Raw genomic sequence first — 24488 nt, forward strand, 5'->3', positions numbered from 1 at the left:
CTCTGCACCATAGCCAGGTGTGTGTGAGCATCAATTGTGCAATCCCCATAAGCCGAATGTGATCCCCATGCAGGCCGACTCCTGGCCACATCAGGAGAGAAGAGGGATGGGGATCCAATGAGCATCTTGATGGCACTTTCTAGCACCGGGTTTGCTTTTCCCCACCTGGGTTCAAATCCAGGCTCTTCTGGTAGGAACTGGGTGATCTTGGGTAATTACCTTGAGCTATAGTTACTATTATTATTTAATTATTCTTCTGCTCAGTTTCCTCGTAAAAGGTGGCGATAATATCTCTTGCCTCGCAGGGCAGTTACAGTGTAATGAGAAAATTCTGTGAAGTGTTTAGTTCAGAGCCCAGCAGTTTAGTTAAGTGTTCAAGAAATCAATGACCATTTTTGTCGAGAATACAAAGCAACGGGCAGAGAAATAACTCAGTGGGCTGTGTGTATGCTTTACAGGTGGAAACTCTTCAATCCCAGCACTGCATGCTTCCCTGAGCACTGCGGGGAGCCCTGTTGAGCATTGATCTAGGAAAAGCATCTGAGCACTTAATGCAAAGATCCCTGAGTGCAGTCAGGAGTAAGCCCAGAGCAGGGCAGGGTGGGTCCAAAACCCGAACAATAACAACAACAACAATAATAATCTCCGTTGCTTCCTCTCAATTGTGCTGCAAATGTCAAAGTTTTCTTTAAGAAGTAGACGGGTTTTTTGTTGTTGCAGCCGTGGGTTGGGTTTTTCGCTTTTGCTTGGGTTAGACTGGGCAACGCTGGCGCCCCCGACTCAGCTTCCGGAGCAGGGATGTAGGCGGTTCCTCGGGTGGTTCTGCGGGGAAGCCTGGGGCTCGGCTGGCGGAGCCCCACCCCTACCCCCGGGAAGCCCCCCGCGGCGGCGGGGCGCAGCTCCGGAGCACCCCGCGGACCGGGCGCGAGGGCGCCGTGACCTACCGCCGCCCGGGCACGCGCTCCGGCCCCGCCCCTCGGCCCTTCATTGAGAAACCCCCTCGGCGGTCACGTGAGAGGGGCCGCCCGCCCGTGACGTCAGGGCCCGGGGCCAATGGGCGCCTCTGTTTATGTCGGGGTCGTCGGAATATTCATGAGCCCGCGCCTCCCCCTCCCGGCTCGCCGCTCCGTCGCCCGCGCGCCGCCGGCCGAGCTTCGCGTCGGGAGCGCCGGGCCTGAGCGCGGGAGGCGGCGCGGCTGCGGCGCCGCGGGACGGCCGAGCCGGGGCTTTTGTGCGGCCGCGACCCCGCCGACGGCGCCCGCCTCGCGTCCCCCGCCCGGGACCGCCGCCGCCGGCCGTCGCGGGCGGCCGGATCCGCGTCCCGCCTCCGCGGCCCGAGGACATGCGGGAGAGAGAATGAGCCAGAGGGACACGCTGGTGCATCTGTTTGCTGGGGGGTACGGCCGGGCGGGGCGCCGAGGGGGCGCGCGGGGGTGCGGGAGGGCGCGGGCCGGGCGGCCGAGGGACCCGCGGGCGGCTGAGGGGACCTGGAGGGCGCGGCGGGCCCCGGCCGGGGCGGCTGAGGGCCCCCGGGGGCTTGGGGGGCGCGGGCCGGGGCGGCCAGGGGACCCCGGGGGCGGGGCTGCGGGCCGGGGCCCGGGCCCGGGGGCGCGGCGGGGAGCGCGAGCCCGGGACAAAATGGGCGCCGGGGCGGCCTCACGTCGCTCACGCCGCACCGCGGGCCCGGGCGGCGCGTTTCCGGGCCCCGAGGGCCGGCGCTGGGGGGCCCTTCCGGCCCGCGGCGGGCGGCCGGAGGGGGTCTCGGCGCCCGCGCTCGCGGCGGCGGGGTGTTCCCCGCGCGGGGTCCGGCCGGGGAGCGGCGCTGCCCGCGGCCGTGCGGGGGGAGGGGAGTCCGGCCCTCGCGCCCCCGCCGCGCCCTCCGGGGCGCGCGAAGGAGAAAGTGGGGTACGGGGGGCGCGTGTGTTGGGGGCGAGGTCAAAGCGCGGCGCAAGGCGAGGCGGCTCGAGACCTCCCCACACTTGCCTGGAGCCAGTTGAGGCTCCTTTAAGGGGGGGATTTAAGTGCGGGCCTTGGAAATCTCTTTGCAGAATCCTAGCAGTCTGGAGTTCTATGTAGCATCGTGGGGAGGCTTAGGGGGACAGACCTGGCAGTGAGGCTGGAGCCCCCCCTCCACGACCCCCCAGCGGTGGGACCCTGTAGCCCCCTCCTTTGTAAGTTGAATTGCCTTGGGCGGTAGATCGCTTTTATGAACGTCAGAGGGATGCCGTTCTCATCCAGGTCTTTCGGCGTCTGAGTCAGATGAGTTGGGCTCTGGTCTGGCAGTGAGTCCCCTCCCCCAATGGCGTTTTCCTGCACCCATTGTTGCCCCCCCCCTTGTTTTTTTTTTTTTTTTTGCACACCAGTTATATTATGGCCAGCTACTTTTGTGGCCAAAAAGCTGTTTTCTTTTTTAAATACTCGAAACCCAGTTTAAGCAAAGACTTATACCCGGTACATTTATCAATCGTTTTAGCAAAGTAAAATTTTCAAGAACAGTTGGCTAGGTATGGGTTCTCCGAAAGGTATCTTGCAAGGCAAAGAATCGGAATTTCCTCGTGTTGGTAGATCACATCTCAACTCTAGAAAGTTAGGAGACAGCACTTCTGCTTCAGGCAGCTGTTTGGATCGATTGAAAAATAGAAGGGGGCAGGGGAGAAACATTGGATTTAATTGCTTCGTCTGTAGCTTGAGGAACTTGGACTCTGATCTTTAAAGCCTGTTTCTAGCTCCCAACATTTCCATTATGCTTTCAAACAAATCATGCATGTCTTGTTTAAAGGGCACATGTATTTGAAGTGTTGCCTTGATTGCACTATAACTATCATAATCCACATATCCTGCCACTTTATTCTTACTAATAGTTTTAAAGGCCTTTTTAAAAAAGAAACAGGAATGGAGGCGGAGGAGATAAATTTTAGGGGTAGAGTGCCTATGTGTCTTGTAGGACTCCCTGCCCTGGATTTGGAGTGGGGGTAATTGACATTTGGCAGTATCTAAATAAATGAATTTAGGACTTGACTAACCCCCAACACACACACACACACACACACACACACACACCATGTGCTGTTTGGAGTTTTAAAATGAGGTGCTGATACATAGACCTCTTGCAAGATCAGTGCTTGCCCTTTAACTTGCTTCCCTTTATTCGCTTGGCTTTTCATTTATATTGAGGTTACATAGATCTTTTCACCCAAACATGGCTTGGCTTTTCTTTTAAGAGAAACCTTAGAGCTAGGAAAGATAGAAAATGATAGTCAGACTCCATCCTTTCAAAATATGGAAAAATACTGAGATGTGAAAAAATGGACCCAAGGTCAAACTGCTTATATGTCTGCAGAGTGAGTAATCTAAAGAATCTGCCAGCTCCTCTGGAAATAGGTGATAAGAACATTGTAGAAATGCAGAGAAGGTTGTGTTAGAAGCCTCCTTAATGGAAGAAGTCTAATTTTTCCTATCTAAATTGCTAGTGTAAGCAATCATTGTTAGGACATTCTTCATTGAAAGCTAAATTTCTGGGGCTGGTGAGATAGTACAGTGATAGTACAGAGATAATACATTCCTTGCATGTGATTAACCGGGGTATGACTCCTGGTCCCCCATGTAATCTCTCAGCCTTGTCAGGAGTGGACCCTCAGCTCAAAGCCACGAGTAAACCCTAAGGAATACCAGGTGTGTCCTTCCTAGCACCAGCATACACAGACACCCCCCAAAAAAAGGAATACAAAAAAAAACTCAATTTCTCAATTTTGTAAATTAGCAGTTAGGAACCAGATAGAGTTTTTACTAGCTCTGTGAATGGGGAATCACAAGGATCATTTGGATAAGTGATGGAAAAATCAGTGCATACTAAGAAACCAAGTAACCTTTTACTGTGGTCAAATCTTGGACCAAAACAATTTAGAGCCCTGAGTTTTCCTGACTATAGTAAGTGTAAGTATGAATATGTGTTTATCAGGATTCAACAATTTCTGTCTGGATAACTTTTTAGGCATGGATATGCGAAATGTCTAGCATTGGATCTTGGCTGAAGGTGACATTTATGTGCAGAACTTGGCTTTGTTGAAGGCAGCTTTTGGTCCCATTATGCTTTTGCCAGAGTTTGTAATCGGAGTTTAAATTTAAGGTCATCAGCTTAGTTTAAGGTCATCAACTTAGTGGACGAAGGCTGCCTGTGACCTGCAAAATGGAGGTTAATAAGGTTTTGTTTTAGCAGTACCTCTGTTGGTACTTTTTGTGTATCTGGAGATATAAGCAATGTGATTTAATATAAGTAATATTTGATTCTCCACTAGAATTACACATGGTCTATAGTTACTATATTGCATAGATCTGCCAAGTGACAGTTTGATTTCTTTTTACTTGAGAGGTTTCAAATTTTGTCTCACATGGGAGGGATATACTTTCAAGCATTTTGTTTTTTTCCTGTGTAGTAATGATAGTGAGAGCTTAGTAGAAATAATGAGAAATCTCACATTACCTAAGGAGCTGTGCATTTGATTCTAGAAGTGATCTGTCCAGTTACATATTAAAAGTTTTATTACTGGTTAATTCAATAAGAAATTCCCATTTGGATGTCTGATGTTTTGATTCCACAGAAGTTTGGTTATAATATTTCAGTTATTTCACCTGTTCTATAAGATCAGGGCAGAAATAGACTACTAAGAGTGGGATTAATAGGACCAGAGATACAGTACATCAAGTAAGATGCTTGCTTTGCACATGGTCGACCCAGGCTCAATTCACTGGCACCTCATATGGTCCCCCAATCCCCTCCAGGAGTGATCCCTGAGTTTTCACATGTGACCCCTCCCCCCCAAAAAAAAAAGTGAAACTAGTTTATTTCCACTTTACACTGCCTATTTTATTTCTGTAGTTTAAGCCTCATTTCCTTTTTACTTTCCTCCCCCACCCCCACCCCCCCATTCTTACTGATTGCAAAAATGAGGGAAGTAATACTGATTACACTATTCTGAAAAAACATTGTTTTCCTCTGAGTGGATTAATGTGGTACAGCATTGTGGTTTGGGGACCCTGGATGCTCTCCGGACCTTTTCTGACATTGAGAAATGAAAATTGTCTCATCCAGCTAGCTATGCAGAAACCTGTTCACTGAATTGACACTCTTGTCTGATATTGTCTGACGGGCTGATGCACTCTCTGATGGTATCTTAGTGTTCACTGGAGCTGTGGCATAGCAGTGCACATGGACCACGTGCTGAGGATTGAACCAGTATCAGCCACATTCTAGACTTTGACCCCTATACTCAGTCTGAAGTCTTGAAGCCACAGCGCTCTTACTCTTTAAAACAGTCAGCTTCAATTAGGGACCTCCTTGAAAATGCTGTAAGGTGCTTGTCAGGCACACTGTTACACTGTTGACCCGAGCTCCATCCCCGGCACCATAGATTGTCCCCCAAGCCCAGCTGTGAGTAAGCATGAAACACAGTTGTGACCCTCAAAGCAGCAACAATAAAGGAGTAGTGTTCTTGAAGCAATAAAAATGATTAATTTTTCTAAAACCTGACACTTGAGTACACATCTCAATTTCATATTCTCTGATAAAATGGAAAATGTCCAGAAAGTAATTGATACCAAAGTTGTTTGGCAGTTTCGATCTAAAGCTGAGTTAGCTTTTTTTCATGAAAATTATTCTTCTTGAAAGCTGATAGACTGGACTGGACTTTTCAGTCTTGAACATTTGGCAGACCGTTTCTCCAAATACGAGAGAAATGAACCTATTGCGTCAATGAAAGCTGATAGCATTGTTGGTATTTGATTATAAAGTTTTCTAGGAAAAGATTGAACTTATGAAATCTTGAAGGTCGAAATGGGCTTGATGGCATATAAGAAAACGTATCAACATTTGGAAGACCCATATCATGCAGTGATTATTTTCCAAATGACCGAAGTATGTTAGTGAAAGATTCAGAATGTAAGATAGACTAATAGAATCTTTTTCCATATTAATTGGAGGGGGGGGGGGGGCTCACACCTGGTTGTGATTGGGGGCCTGAAGCCAGTCCCAGTGGTGCTCATAGGCCAATGGGGCCATATCTGGAGGGACTAAAGGAGGTGGGGGTGGAAGGACTAGGCACAAGTGGAAAACTTGTTGGCACTTTTCAGATTGCAACTACACATTAGGAATCTCTCTTTTGTTCAGTTTTACTGTAGTATCAAATAGTATTATGAGGGGAGAAGTTGACTAAATAAGTAATATGATTATGATTAGAAAGTTTTCATGCCATGGGAAAAAAGTAGAGCAGTGTAAAAGGAGTACTGGGAGTGTGGGATAGTTCTAAATAGGAGGGTGATGGTGGGTCTGATCAAAGTCTGGGAGAGGTTAGCTCTTTGGAGGAAGCCAGTAAGGTAGGAGCAACTATAGTGTTTGGGTTTAAAGGACTTTGGCTTTTTCTGAAATGGGAAGAGTCATTAAGAATTTCAAAGACACAGGTGCCCAGCGTGCTAGATGGGCCAAGGGCAGAAGGAGGAAGGTGATTGGCCACGGTGTCATACCGTGGTGGAAATTGGGAGATGTGGTTGAATCTGCTTGGGTGAGATTTCCAAGGTAGAGAAGATAGGATGTATGATGTGCTGTCACTCTGGACTGCCCCTAGGTTCAGACTCCTGAATGGAAGGAACTGATTTCTTCTAAGCTAGGTGTGTTTGCTTGTGGAACGGGGGTGAAGGAGAAGGAGATCAGAAGTTGAAATGAGGAGATCAAGAATCCAGTTATTTGGAGGAGTGGGGAAGGGGTGGAGTAGCTGTAGTATTGTTGCTTAAAGAGTATAGATTTCCAGTAGTTTGTTTTGTTTTGTTTGCTTTTTGGGTCACACCTGGCGATGTTCAGGGGTTACTCCTGGCTCTGCACTCAGGAATTACTCCTGGCAGTGCTCGGGCTATCATATGGGACGCTGGGTATTGAACCCAGGTTGGCCATGTGCAAGGCTACCGCCCTACCCACTGTGCTATCACTCTAGCCTGGATTTCCAGTAGTTTTTTCTGTAAAGGGGACAAGGGGGAGAATTAGCTTTTGTTCAAATGGTTTGAAGTCCAGGAAAGAGATCTAGTATCTAGATGAGACAGAGACATTTCCCAGTATTAAAAGATGAATGATGCCTATGCCTAGGTTAAGTCACTCCGAGCATGACTTTAGATTTGAGTAAGGAGATGCTGTAGACTGAGTATGACCTGCAATGTCCTCTGGTCCCTGAACATACTGTAGGAAGAAGCTCTCTCCCAGAGTTCCCCCCACACACACTTTTTTTTTTTAATGGGGCCTGAGCAGTAGTGCAGTAGGTAGGGTGCTTGCTTTGCTGATGCAGGTTTGATTCCCAGCATCCCATAGGATCCCCCAAGTACTGCCAGGAGTGATCTCTGAGCACAGAGCCAGAAGCCCTGAGCACTGCTGGATGTGATACCAAAAAAAATTTTTTTTCTATTTTTTCTATTTTTTTTCTATTTTTCTATCGCTGGAGCGATAGCACAGCGGGTAGGGCGTCTGCCTTGCACGCAGCCAACATGGCCGACCCGAGTTCGATTCCTCCGCCCCTCTCGGAGAGCCCGGCAAGCTACCGAGAGTATTCGATATGCCAGACACAGTAACAACAAAGTCTCCAATGGAGACGTTACTGGGCCCGCTCGAGCAAATCGACGATCAACGGGAGGGCCTTTACCTTTACCTTTTACCCTGAAATTCAAATGGAGCAGACACTGTTAGTCTGTTAAGATGAGGTCTGAGAATTGTTAATCATTGAATTGAACAATTGAAGACCTTTGGGGTGATCTACATGAACAGGATCCAAGAGCAGACTGGGAGTAAAGTCTAATTGGAATAGGAGAGAACTTAGAAACAAGTAGAAGTTTGAGATCTGCTGCAAAGAAACAAAGCTGCTATTTGTAGTAGGAACTCTTCTTTAACCTGCTCTAGATCTTCTGCATACCTAGTTTCAGGGAATTTTGGTTTTCTTTCTATTATCTATTCGCAATAAAGATTATACAGCTACATTGTAAGCTTTCTGAAGGGGCTTACTGCTGTGATCACAGCTTTAAAGTGTTGGCTAGAATTTTCTGTTCTTCAGTGATTTTTTTTTTGCCTTAGCATTCAAAATAAGACTAGTCTGTTTTGCTTTTTTTTTGCTACAGCAGAAAACATTTGGGTGGACCTTTAAAAAATGTTATTTTCTACCAGTTAGCTTTTTTTTCCTTAATTGGAGCATGAAATATAGAATGTGTCCTTCATTTGCTATTTCAAGAACATATATTATGTCCTCCAAAATAATAATGATGATGTTGATACCTGGAGTGACAGACAGTACAGCGGGTAGTAAGGCACTTGCCTTGCACATAGCCACCCAGGTTTGATCCCTGACCAGCCCTCTCCCCCTTGGTTCACAAGCCCTACCAGGAGAGATTCCTAAGTGCAGAGCCCAGGAATAAGCCCTGAGCACTGCTGGGTGTGACCCAAAAGGAAAAGAAAATAGGTATCCTACCCACACACCAAGGTTTCTGAGATAAGACTCCCCCAAATATGCAACTAGAGGTTCAGTTTTGTGCGGTGAAACAGGGAGGTTTTTGGCTACACTTAGAAGACATGTGCAGGGAGAGTGACTTACCAGCTTTTTATTTAGACTTCCCAAATGATTCATAGAATTCCAGGGACAGTTACTTGCTTTCTTGCTTTGAGATTGTAGAAACTCCTTGGCTAATTTTTTTTGTTTGTTTTATTTTTTTGGTGGTGTCAGGGTTTAAACACAGGGCCACTCCCATATGCAAGGTAATTGGCTAACATCTTTGTTTAATTGTATTTTCTAATTTGAGTAATGTTCTAAGTAGTAAATTATAGCATTGTTAACCCGCTGGCAGGAAAACGACATTAACCCATGAATTTCACATTGCAAAGCAGAAAAATGCTGTTTGACAAAATAGTCTGCTCAACGTTAGCCAATATATTTCTACAGAATTCCAGGTAATTCTGTAGAGAACCCTATTTTTTGTATATTTCTAATCAGCAATATGGTGGACCCAGTCAGAGAATTGTTTTCCACCTGTAAATTGCCTTGTGAAAACAAGTGTAATTTATGAAGAATAAAGGTCCTGGTTCCTGAAATTGAGGACTTCCTGTTAAACAGCTATTGTCTTTAAATCCCAGCTCTTTAGCTTGATCTGCCCATTCCTTCGAAGACTCCTGGTGGGCCTTGGTTGATACCTTCAAGCTCTTTCCCACAAGGGTTACAAGGTTGTTCAGTAGCTTGAGGAGATCCAGCGGAGGGGGGTTTGATGTTTGTTTACCTACTTTAGGGATTTATCAGTCAAGGGATTTATGGCTTTAGGGGTTTATGGCTAAAGCCAAAGCTGCTTCCTATTCACATTTCTGACTCCTGTGTTTCTGTATTGTGCAGGTGAGGGGGATGGCTGCACCACACCTAACATGCTCAGGGGTCACTTCTGGTGGTGTTCAAGCAACCATGCAACAGTTGAACAGGGCCACCCTTGCAAGGCAAGCACTTTAACCCCTGTACCATCTTTCTAGTCTCATGACCTTTTTGTACACCCGTCTCTTGGTTATATTGTACTGCCTTAAAAAACAAAAACAGAAATCTGTTCCAAGTAGCTTTTTAGTGGTGCTTTTATTCAGGGATCCTCCCTTAAGGAGTTAACCCCTGGCGTTGCAGGCATTTTAGCTTGGTATGTGCAAGAAGGAACAAGTAGAAGGAACAATTTGATGATTCTTAAATGTTTACACTCCTAGATTACCACAGGCCAAAGTCTCTCTATTCAGTAATTCCTGAGATAGCTTAGTTTACTTATTCATGAAAAGAAAGTAGTTTTAATGTCTTATATTTAGTGATTATTTTATTAAATGGGTCTTAGGAGGCTGGAGAGATAGCATTTGCCTTAAATGCAACTGACTCAAGTTCTGTCCCTGGCACCACCATGGTCGGCCCAAGCACAGAGTCAGTAGAAGCCCCTAAGCACTACTGGATGTAGCCCCAAAACTCAAAAATAGTTTATTTCAAAAAACTACTTCTTGAATATTCCCTAAAGTCAATGCATAGTTAATTTGATTTTCACTGAGAAGCCTTAGTTGTCTCATATCTCTAAAATTTATGACATCTATGGAACTTTATTTATTTTGGGTTTTTTGTTTGTTTTAGGGCCACACCCTATGGTATTCAGTCGTATTCCTGGCTCTGAGCTCAGGGAACCATAGTTGGTGTCAGGGATAGAACTTGAGTTTTCCCGTGTGCAGGGCATTTCCCTGCCGCTATACTCTCTCTCCATCCTTTAGAACTTTAAGCATTGATCCAGATAGTCTCACTGACATACAGTTTAGGTGCTCTAGCTTGTATGTACTGAAGGTATTGTAAGGTTTATCAGTTTTATTAGATTCATAATTTAGAAAAATTCTAGGTTATGGGCTCCTCATCCTTTTCTCCTCTCTCCTCAAATACAGGTACAGATTCCTACCTCCCCTCCTCTCTCCTCCTTCATCACCCTCCTCCCTGCTTTTGAGTGACAGCCAGCAGTTCTCTGGGCTGTGTGTTCAGGGATCACTTCTGGCAGTGTCCAAGGGACTATACGCCATGCTGGGCATTGAATCAGAGTTAGCTGTATGCAAAGCAAGCACATCTCTCCAGTCTGCTTCTCCCTCAAAAAAGCATGGTTTGTTCTTTAACTTGTCTGCCTGAATTATATTTACCTTTCAGGACCTTTGTTTCCTCATCTGCATAATAAGAAAGTTGGACCGGATGAATTGTCTCCTACCTCTTTAGATATGAATTGTCCGTTTTCATTTACTTGTTCAACTTATGTCATTGACATCTTAGATACTGAGGTTATTTGTATGATGAGTTAAACATTTCTACCTTTCCTGATGTTTATTCTCTAACATCAGGAATAAGGGGATAATCCAATAAAGAGAGGAAAATAATGTCATTTGTCATTGTCAAGAAGAATAGTACAATGAAAAAGGAAAGTTAATGGGTTGGTGGTGGATGTAATTTTATGTACTGATGATCAGTGGGAACATAACTGAGAAGTAACAGTTGAGCAAAGACAAGAATGAAAAGAGGTAGGAACCCACCCTGTATTTAAGTCAAGAATATTGAAGAAAGAAGGAATAAATAGTAAGAAGGTGGTCTGGAGACTGAAGCATGGTTGGTGTATTAATATCTGAGACTGGAGAGATAGACAGGCTAGGAGCTTGCTTGCATGTGGCCATCTTTGGTTTAATGACAAGTACCACTCATCCCTGAGTACCACCAGGAGTGACCCCTGCGTACTGCCAGGTGTGGCTCAACTTCTCAACCCACTCGCCCAAAAAAGAATTAAGAGTTCTGGCAGAAACCAGAACCAGTGTTTGCTTTGGGAGCAAAGTAGGTGAAAGGCTGAATGGATAGGAGGTGAGGTCAGAGGGGTTAGGTTACGGATCTGCTAACATCTTGCAAGCCGTTGTGAGAATTTTGGCTTTGCTCTTCAGAATGACATGGGAGTCATGGAAAATTTTGAGCACAGGATCAACTTGATCTAAGTTTTGTGTGTGTGTGTGTGTGTGTGTGTGTGTGTGTGTGTGTGTTATTGAATCACCCTAAATGATCAAGTTACAAGATTACTCAGAATTTAGTTCCAGGCATACACATGGATCTAAGGTAGAGATACTGCACATTTCTTTTCCATGGGGTTCATTGACTTTACCACTGTTAAAAAAATTTAGTTCTCTTAAAAAATTAAGAATGTTTACGTATGGCACAAAGCTGGGGGGAGTGTGGAGGATTTGAGCCGAATCCCCCAACACCCTTCCCCCATATCAACTTACTCTCAGGCATTTGTTCTTACTGTTCTGGTAGATGAGGGTTTAGATACAGTGCCTCACTCCTTAATACACTAGTGTAAAGTCACAAACCTCTGGTCAAGTCAGTAATTTAATTATTGCATACCTTACTATTAGAATATATTCATAGTGGAGCTGAATTGTATAATGATGATTTCTTTCCTGAATACCTTTTCTACTCCTCCCTCAGCCCCCAGTGAGTTGTGGGGCGGGGAGAGCCACAGAGGTCACATCCAGTGGTGCTCAGGACTTAATCTAGTCCTGTGCTTACGCATCACTCCTGGCATGGCTGGGGGTGCCATCTGCAGTACCTGAGATCGAACCTGGGTTGGCTGCATGCAAGGTAACCCTTAACCCTAGACTCTCACTCTTGCTATCTCTGGCCCACTAACACTTTTAAAAATTTCCCTTCTCTTCCCATTGTTTGAATGCGTGGTGTCGGGTGGGGGAGATGGGGTGGGGGGGAGGATGTACACACCATGATCAGGGGCTCACATTTCAATTGTGATACTTGCCATATTTCGTTCTGGTGCCAGAGATGTCAAAGAGCAGTACCTCTGGGATCTCATTTGGCATATGGGGTAGTGCTGGGGATTAAACCCTTTTTTTTTTCTTTTTGGGTCACACCCAGCGATACACAGAAGTCACTCCTGACTTTGGACTCAGGAATTATTCCTGGTGGTGTGTGTGGGGGAGGGGGACAATATGGTATGCTGGGAATCAAACCTGGGTTGGCAGTGTGCAAGGCAAAGGCCCTACGCGCTGTGGTATCGCTCCGGCCCCAAGACCAGGGGAATTAGACAAATTCACTTTTAAAACATATTTAGTTTATTGTAAATAAACCACTTCTTCAGATAAACTCAGTGCAGGCTCTTAGGTGTTCTGGATTTCTGCCCTTTGGATTGGATGCAAGGCACTGCCTGGACTAATTCTCATTACCACTAAGTGTGGCCCCCCCAAAAGCAAACAAAATAAAAGCAGTTCACATAAGTAAACTTAGGAGTACCGTTTAAGATTTTTCCTTGTGGATATATAATTGAATGTGAAGCATAAAATTTCTTAGCTCTGTAAAAATGCCCTTTAATTTTCCTTTTGTGGAGGGAACCACAACTGGAGCAGTTGTTACTCCTGCCTCTGTGCTCAGGGCTCACTCCTGGTAGTGCCGGGGGGATTGTATGTGATACTTAGGAATCAACCCAGGGCATCTGTAAGGAAAGTACCCTCCATGCTCTATTATCTCTACAGTCTCTTAAATCTGTTTTTTGTTCTTATTTTTGGTGTTGGCAGGGTGGTTGTTGTTTGTTTTTTTGGGGTGGGGAGTCTGTGCTCCACACCCAGCAGTGCTCAGGCTTTCTCCTGGCTCTGTACTCAGGAATCATTCCTGGCGAGCAGCAAGCACCCTACCTACTATAGTGCCCTGCACACCTGTACTCCCTCTCTGGCCCCTTAAATCTCTTACCCTAGTTAATGTGTTCTTTCATAACACATTTTATGATAGCAAACACATTTATTGTGTTGACAGGATGACTTTAATCTTTGGGGCTGTGAACTCTTGCTCATGGGTCACTCTCAGTGATGCTTGGGAGGGACCCTGTGGTGTTGGAGATGGAACCAGTCTCAGCTATATGTACAGCAACCACCTTGACCTGTTGTAGTCTTTTCAGCCTGTGATTTTGTTTGATTTTCTATTTTGAAGTTCTAGTTATTTTTTTTAATATCAGTATATTATGATTAAAGTTTGCAAAATTTACATTACATATTCATTATAATACCTACCTTTAATAACTCGTAGACTAATATTTCCCAGTAGTTTCCACATTTTGGCTTTTTGTCTCATAATTTATATTCAGTAAACTTCTTCCTTTGTGAGTGTATTAAATATACAGAACACTTCTGTCATCTCAGAAATTGCTCCAGGGGCTAGAGAGGGAACTAGAGGTTGAGGCACTTGCCTTTTACATGATCGACTCTGGTGTGATTCCCTATGCCACTTGTGGTCCCCAGAACAGGTCCTGCCAGCTATAAATCCTAAGCTCCACAGAGTGTGGCCGCCCACTTTTTTTGTTAGTTTTGTTTTGTTTTTCATGCCTTTTGAAGTCAACTTCAAAGCTTTTCCACTACTTCTGGTGACTCTTATCTCATTGCTGGCATCTAGCTGTCTTTTTCAGATTGTCGCAAAAATGAAAAGTGAAAACTTTTTGTACGTGATTTTTTTTTCATTTGGCATTTTGCCTTTTTGATTCATCCAGGTTTTTATGTGCAATTGTATCATTGTATCCGTGTACCACATCAGCTGTCAATAGTAAAGCTGGTGTATGTTTCCTGAACAGGTTCTGGGATATGGGTTTATTCATTTCTTACAGGTCAGTACGTAGTGGAAGGATTTGCAAGACTTTGTGAGAGCTGCATGTTTAATATCTTTTTTAAAAAAAATTTTTTTTTTTTTTGAGAAACTACAGGGCTACCCCCCATCATTCTAAAATGACTGTCATTTGCATTCCCATTAGCTTGTGAGAGTTTCAGCTGCTCTTTACCAGCGCTGGTTGTTGTCGGGCATTTTAGCCATTTCTCAAAGTGCAGCGGGTTTGATGTGGTTTAATAATTTGCATTTCAGTGATGACCAGTAATTTGACAAATCTGTGTTTACTTGTGTCCATGTGTCTGGTGAACTTTCAGTTCAGATAACTTTTGAGGAACAGGCGGAGTGATGGTACAGCAGGCAGGGCATTTGCCTTGTACATGGCCAAAACAGGTTTGATCCCCGGCATTCCATATGTCCCCCCCAAGCACCGCCCCACGCACCTGACCTGAGCACAGAGCCAAGAATAACCCCTGCACATTGCTGGGTATGATTCAAACACCAATGTGTGTGTGTATTTTGGGGGAGTGGGACAGACCGTGAGAGGGCCGGCCTCATCCAAAGTATTCAGGGCTTATGCCTTGATCTGCACTCAGTACTCCCAACAGGGATAAAAGAGTACCATATTGAGTTTCAGAGTTCAGATTATAGTTGGCCACGTGCAAGGCAAGTGCCTTACTTGCTATATTCTCTCTCTCTAACCTGTGGAAGATTTTCTTTCCTGGTTAGAAAATAATCCTCAGGGCTTCACCAGGTAGCTATTAATGCTATGAGAAAAAATTATTTTCTACTCCTGCATTTAGAAAGAGTAACTACTCAGCCTGTCTTTTATCTGCCTCTAAACAGTATGTTGTGATTTGTTCTGAGCTTTTTTTGATGTTTAGTAATCTATTTTTTGTGTTTAAATTGTATTTTAGCGGGGCTGGAGCAAAAGCACAGCGGGTAGGGCGTTTGCCTTGCATGCAGCCGACCTAGGTTCAATTCCCAGCATCCCATATGGTCCCCCAAGCACCGCCAGGAGTAATTCCTGAGTGTACGAGCCAGGAGTAACTCCTGTGCATCGCTGGGTGTGACCCAAAAAGCAAAAAAATAAAATTAAATTAAATTGTATTTTAGCTTAATCTACCCACTTTGCACAGAATTTCAATAGTAACTCAAACTGACATTGGTAGTAAGACTCTAGTATATATTGTTTTGTAACCAAAATGTTTCTGAAAATGGGTATTTAAAGTAGGGGAAATAGGTTATCATGATGCTCTAAGGTCGCTTTTTTTTTTTTTTTTTTTTTTTTTTTTTTTTTTTTTTTGCTTTTTTGGGTCACACCCAGCAATGCTCAGGGGTCTCTCCTGGCTTTGCACTCAGGAATCACTCCTGGCGGTGCTTGGGGAACCGTATGGGATGCCAGGGATCGAACCCAGGTCAGCCACATGCAAGGCAAACACCCTACCCACAGTGCTATCGCTCTGGCCCCGATGCTCTAAGTTTCAACTGAGCCATAGAGTATCTAGTTAAGAAGCAAACAAAACCCTTTGAATGGTATTTAAAACTGTGATATGACTATTAAAGTTTGGTAATGACTCCTGCCACTTGAGCTGATTCTTCTTGCTCTGTAGGTAATGGATTGAGGTGTTGAGGTTTTTGTTTGTTTGTTTGTTTTTGTGTTTGTTCTTTCATTTTCTTTTGGTAATCATTTATTTGAGAGTAAGGGAGGAGCACTAGGGTGATCGGAGGTTGTTTCTGACTCTTCTTGGAAAGCATGCATGCCTGGGATGGGAGGAGCATCAGCCATATGCAAGGCTAGTAACTTACATCCCATACTATAGCTCCTGCCTCATTGAGTCTCTGAAATGAAAAACGCCAATTTTCAGTTTCTTGATCAAAGCACCGGTGGTGCACTCCTTTGCAGTTCACTGTTCTGGGCTAATTTTTTTTTTCTAATTTATTAATTCAGTAGTAAATCTTCTTTTCTGTGTTCCTTGGTAGATGTGGTGGTACCGTGGGAGCGATTCTGACATGTCCACTGGAAGTTGTGAAAACACGACTGCAGTCATCTTCTGTGACACTGTATATCTCTGAAGTTCAGCTGAATACAATGGCTGGTGCCAGCGTCAACCGAGTCATGTCTCCAGGACCTCTCCATTGCTTAAAGTGAGAGCGCAGCAGTCAGGATTTGGGAGGTGGGGGGCATGGGGACCAGGGATGGAGTCCAGGGCCTCATCCATGCAGTGTGTGTTCTGTCTCTGAGCTGCAAACTGGCCGATTCAGGGTTTTGTTTTCAGTTTGTTTACCCTAATGATGCCCGTGGTTGGTTGTTTATATTCTCCCATATTTTAAAAAGCTCTAAAACATAATGACAGTTACTCTGTATTATATATTCCCATTTGAAATAATAATCCCTAATGGAGAGTACAGTTAGATTCTAATCATTTCTAATATTTTTTAGAATATTTATAGAATAGATTTCTATTTAATTTACAGGTTTGTTTTAATAGGGGTAACAGTGTTAATGCTTAAGCTTTGGCATGTAAATTTATTGCATGTTCACCACCGTCAAAGTGCCAAAAACCATCTTCCTGTTCTTTCTACAGTGAATTCCTTTTCTAAATTTATATAGCGATAGCACTGAGCGGTAGGGCGTTTGCCTTGCTCGCAGCCAACATGGCCGACCCAAGTTCGATTCCTCCGCCCCTCTCGAGAGCCCGGCAAGCTACCGAGAGCATCTCGCCCGCACGGCAGAGCCTGGCAAGCTCCCCGTGGCGTATTCGATATGCCACACACAGTAACAACAAAGTCTCCAATGGAGACGTTACTGGGCCCGCTCGAGCATTTTAGATTATTCATGCTTTTTTAAACTTTTTTATTATGTTAATGCATTTTGCATTATTTAATTTTACAAGTACAGAAGTAAATTCAATTATCAGCAGTCTAATTTATATAAACTAAACATAAGTGAGATTTAGAGTAGAACTCTACTGATTTAAAAATGGAATTTGTGGGGTTGGAGCCATAGCACAGTGGGTAGGGCGTTTGCCTTGCACGCGTCTGACCCGGGTTCGATTCCCAGCATCTCATGTGGTCCTCCGAGCACCGCCAGGAGTAGTTCCTGAGTGCATGAGCCAGGTGTAACCCCTGTGCGTTGCCGGATGTGACCCAAAAAGAAAAAAAATAAAAATGGGATTTGTTTAATGTTGCTTGGTGGTTTTTAATCAACTAACTCAGTACAAACTTAGTTCAGTAATGTTTGTTTTGTAATAGCAAATAAATGCATACCGTGTTTATCCTGACAAAATATTTTATCACTTTTCTTTATTCAGATTTATCTAAGAACTTGGATAGTGAATAGTAGAATAAAATTAATTTCATGAAAGTGGCCAGTCATAGATAAAATACTTCTGAATAAGTGTTTTAATTGTATGGTTTTGACTTTGGTCCTACTGATTATCTTTTCATAGAAATTTTTCTTTGAATCTCTGTCAGTAAAGATGTATAGTTATGTGATTATATGTATGTATATAAGCACATTTCTGGTCCTATTTTCACTGGTTTTGCCTTTTTTTGGGCGGGGGTGTGGCGGGATGCCAGGCCTTTCAAGTGTTGCTTAAAGGGCCAGCTCCCACCAGTGATTCTTTGCCAACTGGGCTGGCATTTCAGTGGCAGGGCTCAAGGATTCAGCACTGCTCAGGCAACGGTGCTGGGGGTGCAGCAGCCACCGAGCCACCCAAGTGGTGCTTAAGGGCCTCTGGGTCTGTGCCTGGCTGTGCATGTGAGATCAAGAGATGGCAGGGATCAGAAGGGGCCTGGTTCATGCACCCTAACCACTGCGTCATCTCCTGGCCCTTATGTCTGGTCATGTCTGACTTCGTAGGAGTGTAGTCACATCTTGGTGGCTCTGTTTTTTCAGACCTTCTTGTGCATCAGCCTACCACATTTCACCTGTCTCTGAACCATCAGTCTCCTGCACTCCTGTTCCCATTGTCTCCCTGCTCAGGGACTAGGGCTTGCTCTCCTCATCGCACTGTTATGGCTATCAGCATCTTTACTGGAATAGAATTTAGCCATCTAAAGTGTACGGTTCCATTGTTTCTGGTATATTCATAGAATCATGTGACTATTGCCATTTCCACATTTAGAACATGTTCATCATCCGCACAAAAGTAAAACCCTTCTTAATCAGCAGTAAGTCACTCCTCCTTTCCTCTCACCTCCACCCCTTATTTGCTTATTTACAAATATAGATTTGCCCTTTCTAGACATTCAACATGATTGAATCACATAAAATGTGGTCTCTGTTCACTGGCTGTATGTTTTCAAAGTTCATTATGTTCTAACAAGTGTCATTTTATTGTCAAAATGACTACCCCATTTTGTTTGTTCACTGACTAGTTGGTGGCCATTTGGGTTGTTTACACTTTGGCGGAGATTAGGCCACTCTAGGGACATGTGTTCTTTTCTCTCCAGGATAGACTTGGAGGACAGCTGCCCAGTGATGCGACCGGTCTAACATTTCTCCTAAGCGGCTTGGGGTCTTCTTTACCTTCCCACTACCTGGGAATGAGATTTCTGCTTGTGTGTGTCCCCAGGGACCCCTCTTGTCATTATGACTGTTTCGGATTATAGACATCCTGTCAGAGCGCAGTTCAGGGTTTCTTGGCTGGCAAGCTTTAGAATCCCTCGTGGGCTTTTCTTTGTGTCCCAGGTAGCTAATGGATGAACTCAAGAGGTCTGTAAACTCGATAAAGTTGTATACAAAATCGTTGGTGGGGATTTACAAATGTGTGGTTTTGTGTTTCTGCAATTTTGGTGGTGGAACCCAGAGCTCACATATGTCAGGCATACATTTCACCTCCCAGCCACATCCTCAGCCAGATATTTATCTTTTTCTTTAAGAAGAGCTTTTAGACCCTCCCAGATTTTCAAAGGGATTTATGCTATAGAAATGACTAGCATCATGAATATTCAAAATATGCTTCTGTACAATTTTTTATTTTAAACTGTTTGAGTCTAGTATTGCTGGCATTGCTCTGGACTGCTTGAGTCGGCATCAGAGAACCCATATTGTAAACAAATGTTCTGGCACAATGATAATGACATTAAGATGTCAAGTGCTTACTTTGTATCTTTATTAACTTGCTGAGTCTTCACTGGAATCTCAAAAATGGCCACTGGTTTTTCCTATTTCCTATCAGTGGAAATGAGGTAAGAGAAATTACATTTGGTTCTCCCTACTCATCAGCTACGTTTGAGCTTAATACTTGAGAAGTCTGACCTCACAACTCAGAATCTTAACTAACCATGTGCTGAATTATCTTTCAAGAGCTCATTCTTGGTGCTTATAGGGGGAACACACAGGGATGCTCAGTGGCCGTTGCTGGCTCTGTGCTTGGGAATGACCCCTGGTAGTCCTCAGGGTGCCACAAATGGCCATGGGGCTCAAACCAGGAGGGCCACAAGCGAGGCAAGTGCCTTACTCCACACACATTCTCCAAGCTCCTTCTTTGGTTGGGGGAAGGGCTGACTTCCCAGTAGTCCCTGAGCCCTCTGACCTCATTGGTTAACTCTGGATTAAAATAACTGCTCCTGGCCAGAGCAGTAGTACCACAAGTAGGCACTTGCCTTGCATACAGCTGAACCATGTGTGATCCCTGACATCCCATCAGGTTCCCCTGAGCCCAGGAGTAACCCCTGAGCAACACTGGGTGTGACCAAAAAAAATAAAATAAAAGTAGCTACTCCTCCATCTTTGTTCTTGCCTTTCAGAATTTATAAATCACTCTCAAGCTCTTCACTGAATTAGATATGCCTGTGTTTCTTTGCAAGGCATATGTGTCTGTCTCAGGAAGTTTTTACTTATTAATAGGGTCTATTACATTGTCTAATTTAACTTTCCACAAATAGAAATTTCTCAGTGACATAGGACCCCTTGCCCACGTTGTTTTGTCTCCTTAGTCTTCCTAGTTTTTTTTTTTTTTTTTTTTGATATTTTATACTTACTGTTGTTACTGTGTCTGGCATATCAAATACTCTCGGTAGCTTGCCGGGCTCTCCGAGAGGGGCAGAGGAATCGAACTCGGGTCGGCCATGTTGGCCGCTTGTAAGGCGAACGCCCTACCCGCTGTGCTATCGCTCCAGCCCAGTCTTCCTCCTTTTAATGCAAAGTAAAGTAAAGGCCCTCCCGTTGATCATCGATTTGCTCGAGCGGGCCCAGTAACGTCTCCGTTGGAGACTTTGTTGTTACTGTGTTTGGCATATCGAATACGTCACGGGGAGCTTGCCAGGCTCTGCCGTGCGGGCGAGATACTCTCGGTAGCTTGCCGGGCTCTCCGAGAGGGGCGGAGGAATCGAACTCGGGTCGGCCATGTTGGCTGCGTGCAAGGCAAGTGCCCTACCGCTGTGCTCAAATATTTCATAAAAGTTAAATGAGTAGGATGGGAAATGACAACTGGTCTCCTGTTGTAAAAGAATGCGAGGGTGATTAAATTTTCCCAGAGCATTTTTCTCTGGAATAGTCAGAGGAGATAATTCTGCAGAATTGAGTGTTGTCTAATATTGAGGAAAGAACTTAACATACTTGGAACGTACATTTCTAATCAGGAGTTGAATGTAATAGTAAAGATAGTAAAATGAAAGGGATTGAAATTAAGGGTGGCGTGATCAGATTCAGAGATAGGTTAGATAGGTCAGTAGGCTGAGCACTGCTCTGCATGCAAGAGGCCTGTATTCTGTTCCCATTCTGCCTGGCCTATAAGCAGCTCTAGGAGCCACCCCTGAGCACTGATCGAAGAGTAGCCCCGGAGTACGGTGGCTCCCCCAAAAAACCAACAAGAAATAATTATTGTAGAAATCTATAATGGCGTCTTTAAAACCTTTAGGAACGTTTTTTAAGTCAAGAAAAGTTCTTTTTCATAAATAAGGATCTGAAAATTTATTTTCATAAATAAGGATAACTGGCTCAAATAATATTCGAGGATAAACTGAGGACTTAGAGCCTGTTTGTTATACAATTAAAGTACCGGGCTTTCAAGGACTTCCCTGTCTAAATAATATTTTCTGTTTTTCAGGATGATCTTGGAAAAAGAAGGACCTCGTTCCTTGTTTAGAGGATTAGGCCCCAATTTAGTGGGGGTTGCTCCTTCAAGGTAAAAAGTGTTAAGCAAAACTGTGACCATCTTTCTTAGTTCTAGCTTACTGTGGGAAGATGCTAAAGAGAACCAGGGTCTGTATAGCAAACTGGTGTTGGTAGTCTTTCCGAGATGAGAAACGGATTATACCAAGTTCAGAATTCAGTGGGAGGGAGGGGTCCAGGGATGTGGCTTGGTCATCAAGCACCTGCTTTGCACATACAAGCGCATGGTTTTGACTCCCAGCACCACATGCACATCAAGAATAGACTGGAAGCCAGTGAGAGGAGGTGGGGGATCTGGAGATCTAGAACTGAGCTCAAATTTTGGCTTAGGTTATAAATCACATGGTTTAGCTGCCTTCTCTGCTAAAGGAGCCGAACATTGGCCACCACAGTAGTTGTTGAGACTGACTCTGGGTGGGACCCCCCTACAGTTTTTTAAGAGGTCAAAAGGCATTGAAGGCCTTGCCTCCAACCCTCTCTCCCTCCCCTCCTCCACATCTGACAGTGCTCAAGGTTTGCTTCCAGTGGTGCTTGGTATTATGCAGTACTAGGGATCAAATCCAGGCCTTCTATAGGCAAAGCAGGTTCTCAGGTCTTCTCTTCTCTCTCTCGCTGTCTCCACCCCCTTTCTCCCCCTCCCTCTCTTCTTCCCTCTTTCCCTCCCTCCCTCTCCTTTCTTCCTGTCTCTCTCTCTGATAATATTTTATCTTTGTTTGGTTTGGTCTGTTTCATTTTGTTTTAATATTTTATCTTTGGTCCTTGGCTTTCTCCATTCCCAGCTCTTTGAAAAATTCATGTGACTAGTAGAAATGTATGTTCAGCTTTCTGTATCAAAGTCATGTGTCAGCTTTGTTTTATTAGCTCTCACCTTTGTGGGGCGGGGGGAGGTCTGGGCCACACCCAGCTGTGCTTGGGGCTTACTCCTGGTGGTGCCTTGGAGCCATATGTAGGGTTGGTCACATGCAAAGAAAACACCTTATCCCCTGTACGAGCTGGCCCCAGCTTCAATTCACTCTTTTTCTGTCTTGAGAATTCTTCAAGGTCCAAGATACATTACTTTGCTTGTGGCCTACCTGGATTTATCCTCGGTGCCACTTAATGGGCCCTGAGAACTGCCAGGAGTGAACCCTGGTCACTGCTAGGCTTGTTCTCCGCCCTCCAAAAAAAGACTTTTCCCAAATTTGGGGCCAAGAATATAGATTGGCTATCCTGCCACATGCACACACAAATGTGACAGGATAGAACTTTCACAATGAAAGTTTCACCTTCGTTATAAAAAAAAACGATAATTAAGTAAGGTTTGACATAGTACCTCACTCTATATCTCACATTTACTAACTCTTCTCCCTATAATTGACCACCATTGATATAAATAACTTTTATGCAAATAAAATCTTACATTTTTCTGGCTTGTCATATATAAGGCTTTTTTTGTACTCATTACGTAAATAAAAATTACACAAAATACGTAACAAATTTTGTCTTGAAGCTTTTCACATTGAATATGTTATGATTTTTTTCACTGAGCCAGGAATGTGACTCAGTGGCCAAGCATATTCTCCGCATATGTGAGGCCCTAGACTTGATTCCTCTTGCTGCAGAGACTAATAAGCTTCCCACTTTTGAAATAACTTTAGATTATTTCTAGATTTTTGCTGCTTGTGAGCATAGGTGTGCCTTTACAGTACTTTAGCAAATGCTAAAAGTTCTTTAGCATTCTTGGGTGCTGCTCAGCCAGTGTAGAAAGGTTAAAAACCACTGGTGTACCACCAATTGCCATTCTGTGACAGTACACAAGACAGGCCACCCCAATCCTATAATTGGAGTTTCTGAACAAAATGACATGCTCATTTAACTTTGTTTTGTGATACCAAAGCCTTACAAACTCTACCACTTAGCTATATCTCCAACCCCACACATTGAAAATCAGTATTTCTTGGGGCCGGAGAGATAGTACAGAGGGTACGGAAGGTGCTTGCCTTGCGTACAGCCAACCTAGATTTGACCCCCGGCATCCCATATGATCCTCCAAGCACTGCCAGGAGTATCCCTGAATGTAGTGCCAGTAATTCTTGAGTGTAATTCCTGAGCACCACCAGGTGTGGGCCAAGAAACAAAAACTATTTCAGTATTTCTCAGTGTTGCCTTCAGAAAAAGCATGTCATGTTTTTGTTCTCAAATAATGAATTCATTTTTCTATATTCTCTCGCCCACACGGCAGAGCCTGGCAAGCTCCCCGTGACGTATTCGATATGCCAAACAGAGTAACAACAAAGTCTCCAATGGAGACGTTACTGGGCCCGCTCGAGCAAATCGATGATCAACGGGAGGGCCTTTACTACTTTCTATATTAGCATGTTATCAATGATGACCACTGCCCATATCTTTTAATACTGGCTCAGGTAGACTAGCCATGAATTTCTATTTTATTGCACATTGTTTATTTATTTATTTATTTATTGCTTTTTGGGTCACACCCAGCGATGCACAGGGATTACTCCTGGCTCTGCACTCAGGAGTTACTCCTGGCGTTTCTCAGGGGACCATATGGGATGCTGGGAATCGAACCCAGGTCGGCCGCGTGCAAGGCGACCGCCCTACCCTCTGTGCTATCTCTCCAGCCCTTGCACATTTAATTTTTGTGTGATTGCTCCCTCCTTATAATATTTGCCATTTATGTATCTGATGTGAATTGCCTTACATGGTTCTTGCCTGTTTTCATATCTGGATATGTTTTCATCTTGATTGCTAAAAATATACACCCTTTTCAGGATTATGTACCTTCTTTCCCCATTCTCATAAAAGTAAATTATTGTATTCAAGTTAGATTGACTTCCCTTTTTTCTCACGGACATTAAAAGGCACCATACCAAAACTTCTTATTGGTCTTGTTTGCCTTTTTCTGGACAGATAATTAGAGTTGTGAAATAACAGGATACAGCAAACATTAAATTCAGTTAAGTACCCAGAAAACTAAACATGCAGGCAGTAGTTGGGATACATAAAGTGAAGTCAACAAATTAGCAATAAAATGAACACTAGATTCAGTGGGATGTTTGCAGATGTTAGAAAACATTACTGGCTGCTGGACACTGATTTCTTCTAGATCTGTTTGATGACAGATACTGTGGGCCACTGTGCTGGTAGAGACCGATGACCCAGTACCTCATCAT

The 24488-nt window shown here is 44.3% G+C and overlaps 1 protein-coding gene across 2 annotated transcripts in view; it reads left to right on the forward strand.

Annotated features, from left to right (window-relative positions):
* Window positions 1-1113: 1113 nt before the first annotated feature.
* Window positions 1114-24488, forward strand: part of SLC25A36 (solute carrier family 25 member 36) — a 40475-nt gene continuing 17100 nt past the window's right edge. The window contains exons 1-3 of one of the 2 annotated variants that reach the window (XM_056121317.1): window positions 1114-1397; window positions 16176-16340; window positions 21251-21328. In XM_056121317.1, coding sequence (XP_055977292.1) covers window positions 1357-1397; window positions 16176-16340; window positions 21251-21328 — 284 coding nt within the window. In that variant the 5' untranslated portion in view covers window positions 1114-1356. Of the gene's footprint in view, window positions 1398-9452; window positions 9500-16175; window positions 16341-21250; window positions 21329-24488 lie in introns of those variants that run through there. The other variant, XM_056121316.1, reaches the window with a different exon arrangement.

Source organism: Sorex fumeus, unplaced genomic scaffold (assembly GCF_029834395.1).
Source record: "Sorex fumeus unplaced genomic scaffold, SorFum_2.1 ptg000044l, whole genome shotgun sequence".
Classification (NCBI taxonomy): domain Eukaryota; kingdom Metazoa; phylum Chordata; class Mammalia; order Eulipotyphla; family Soricidae; genus Sorex; species Sorex fumeus.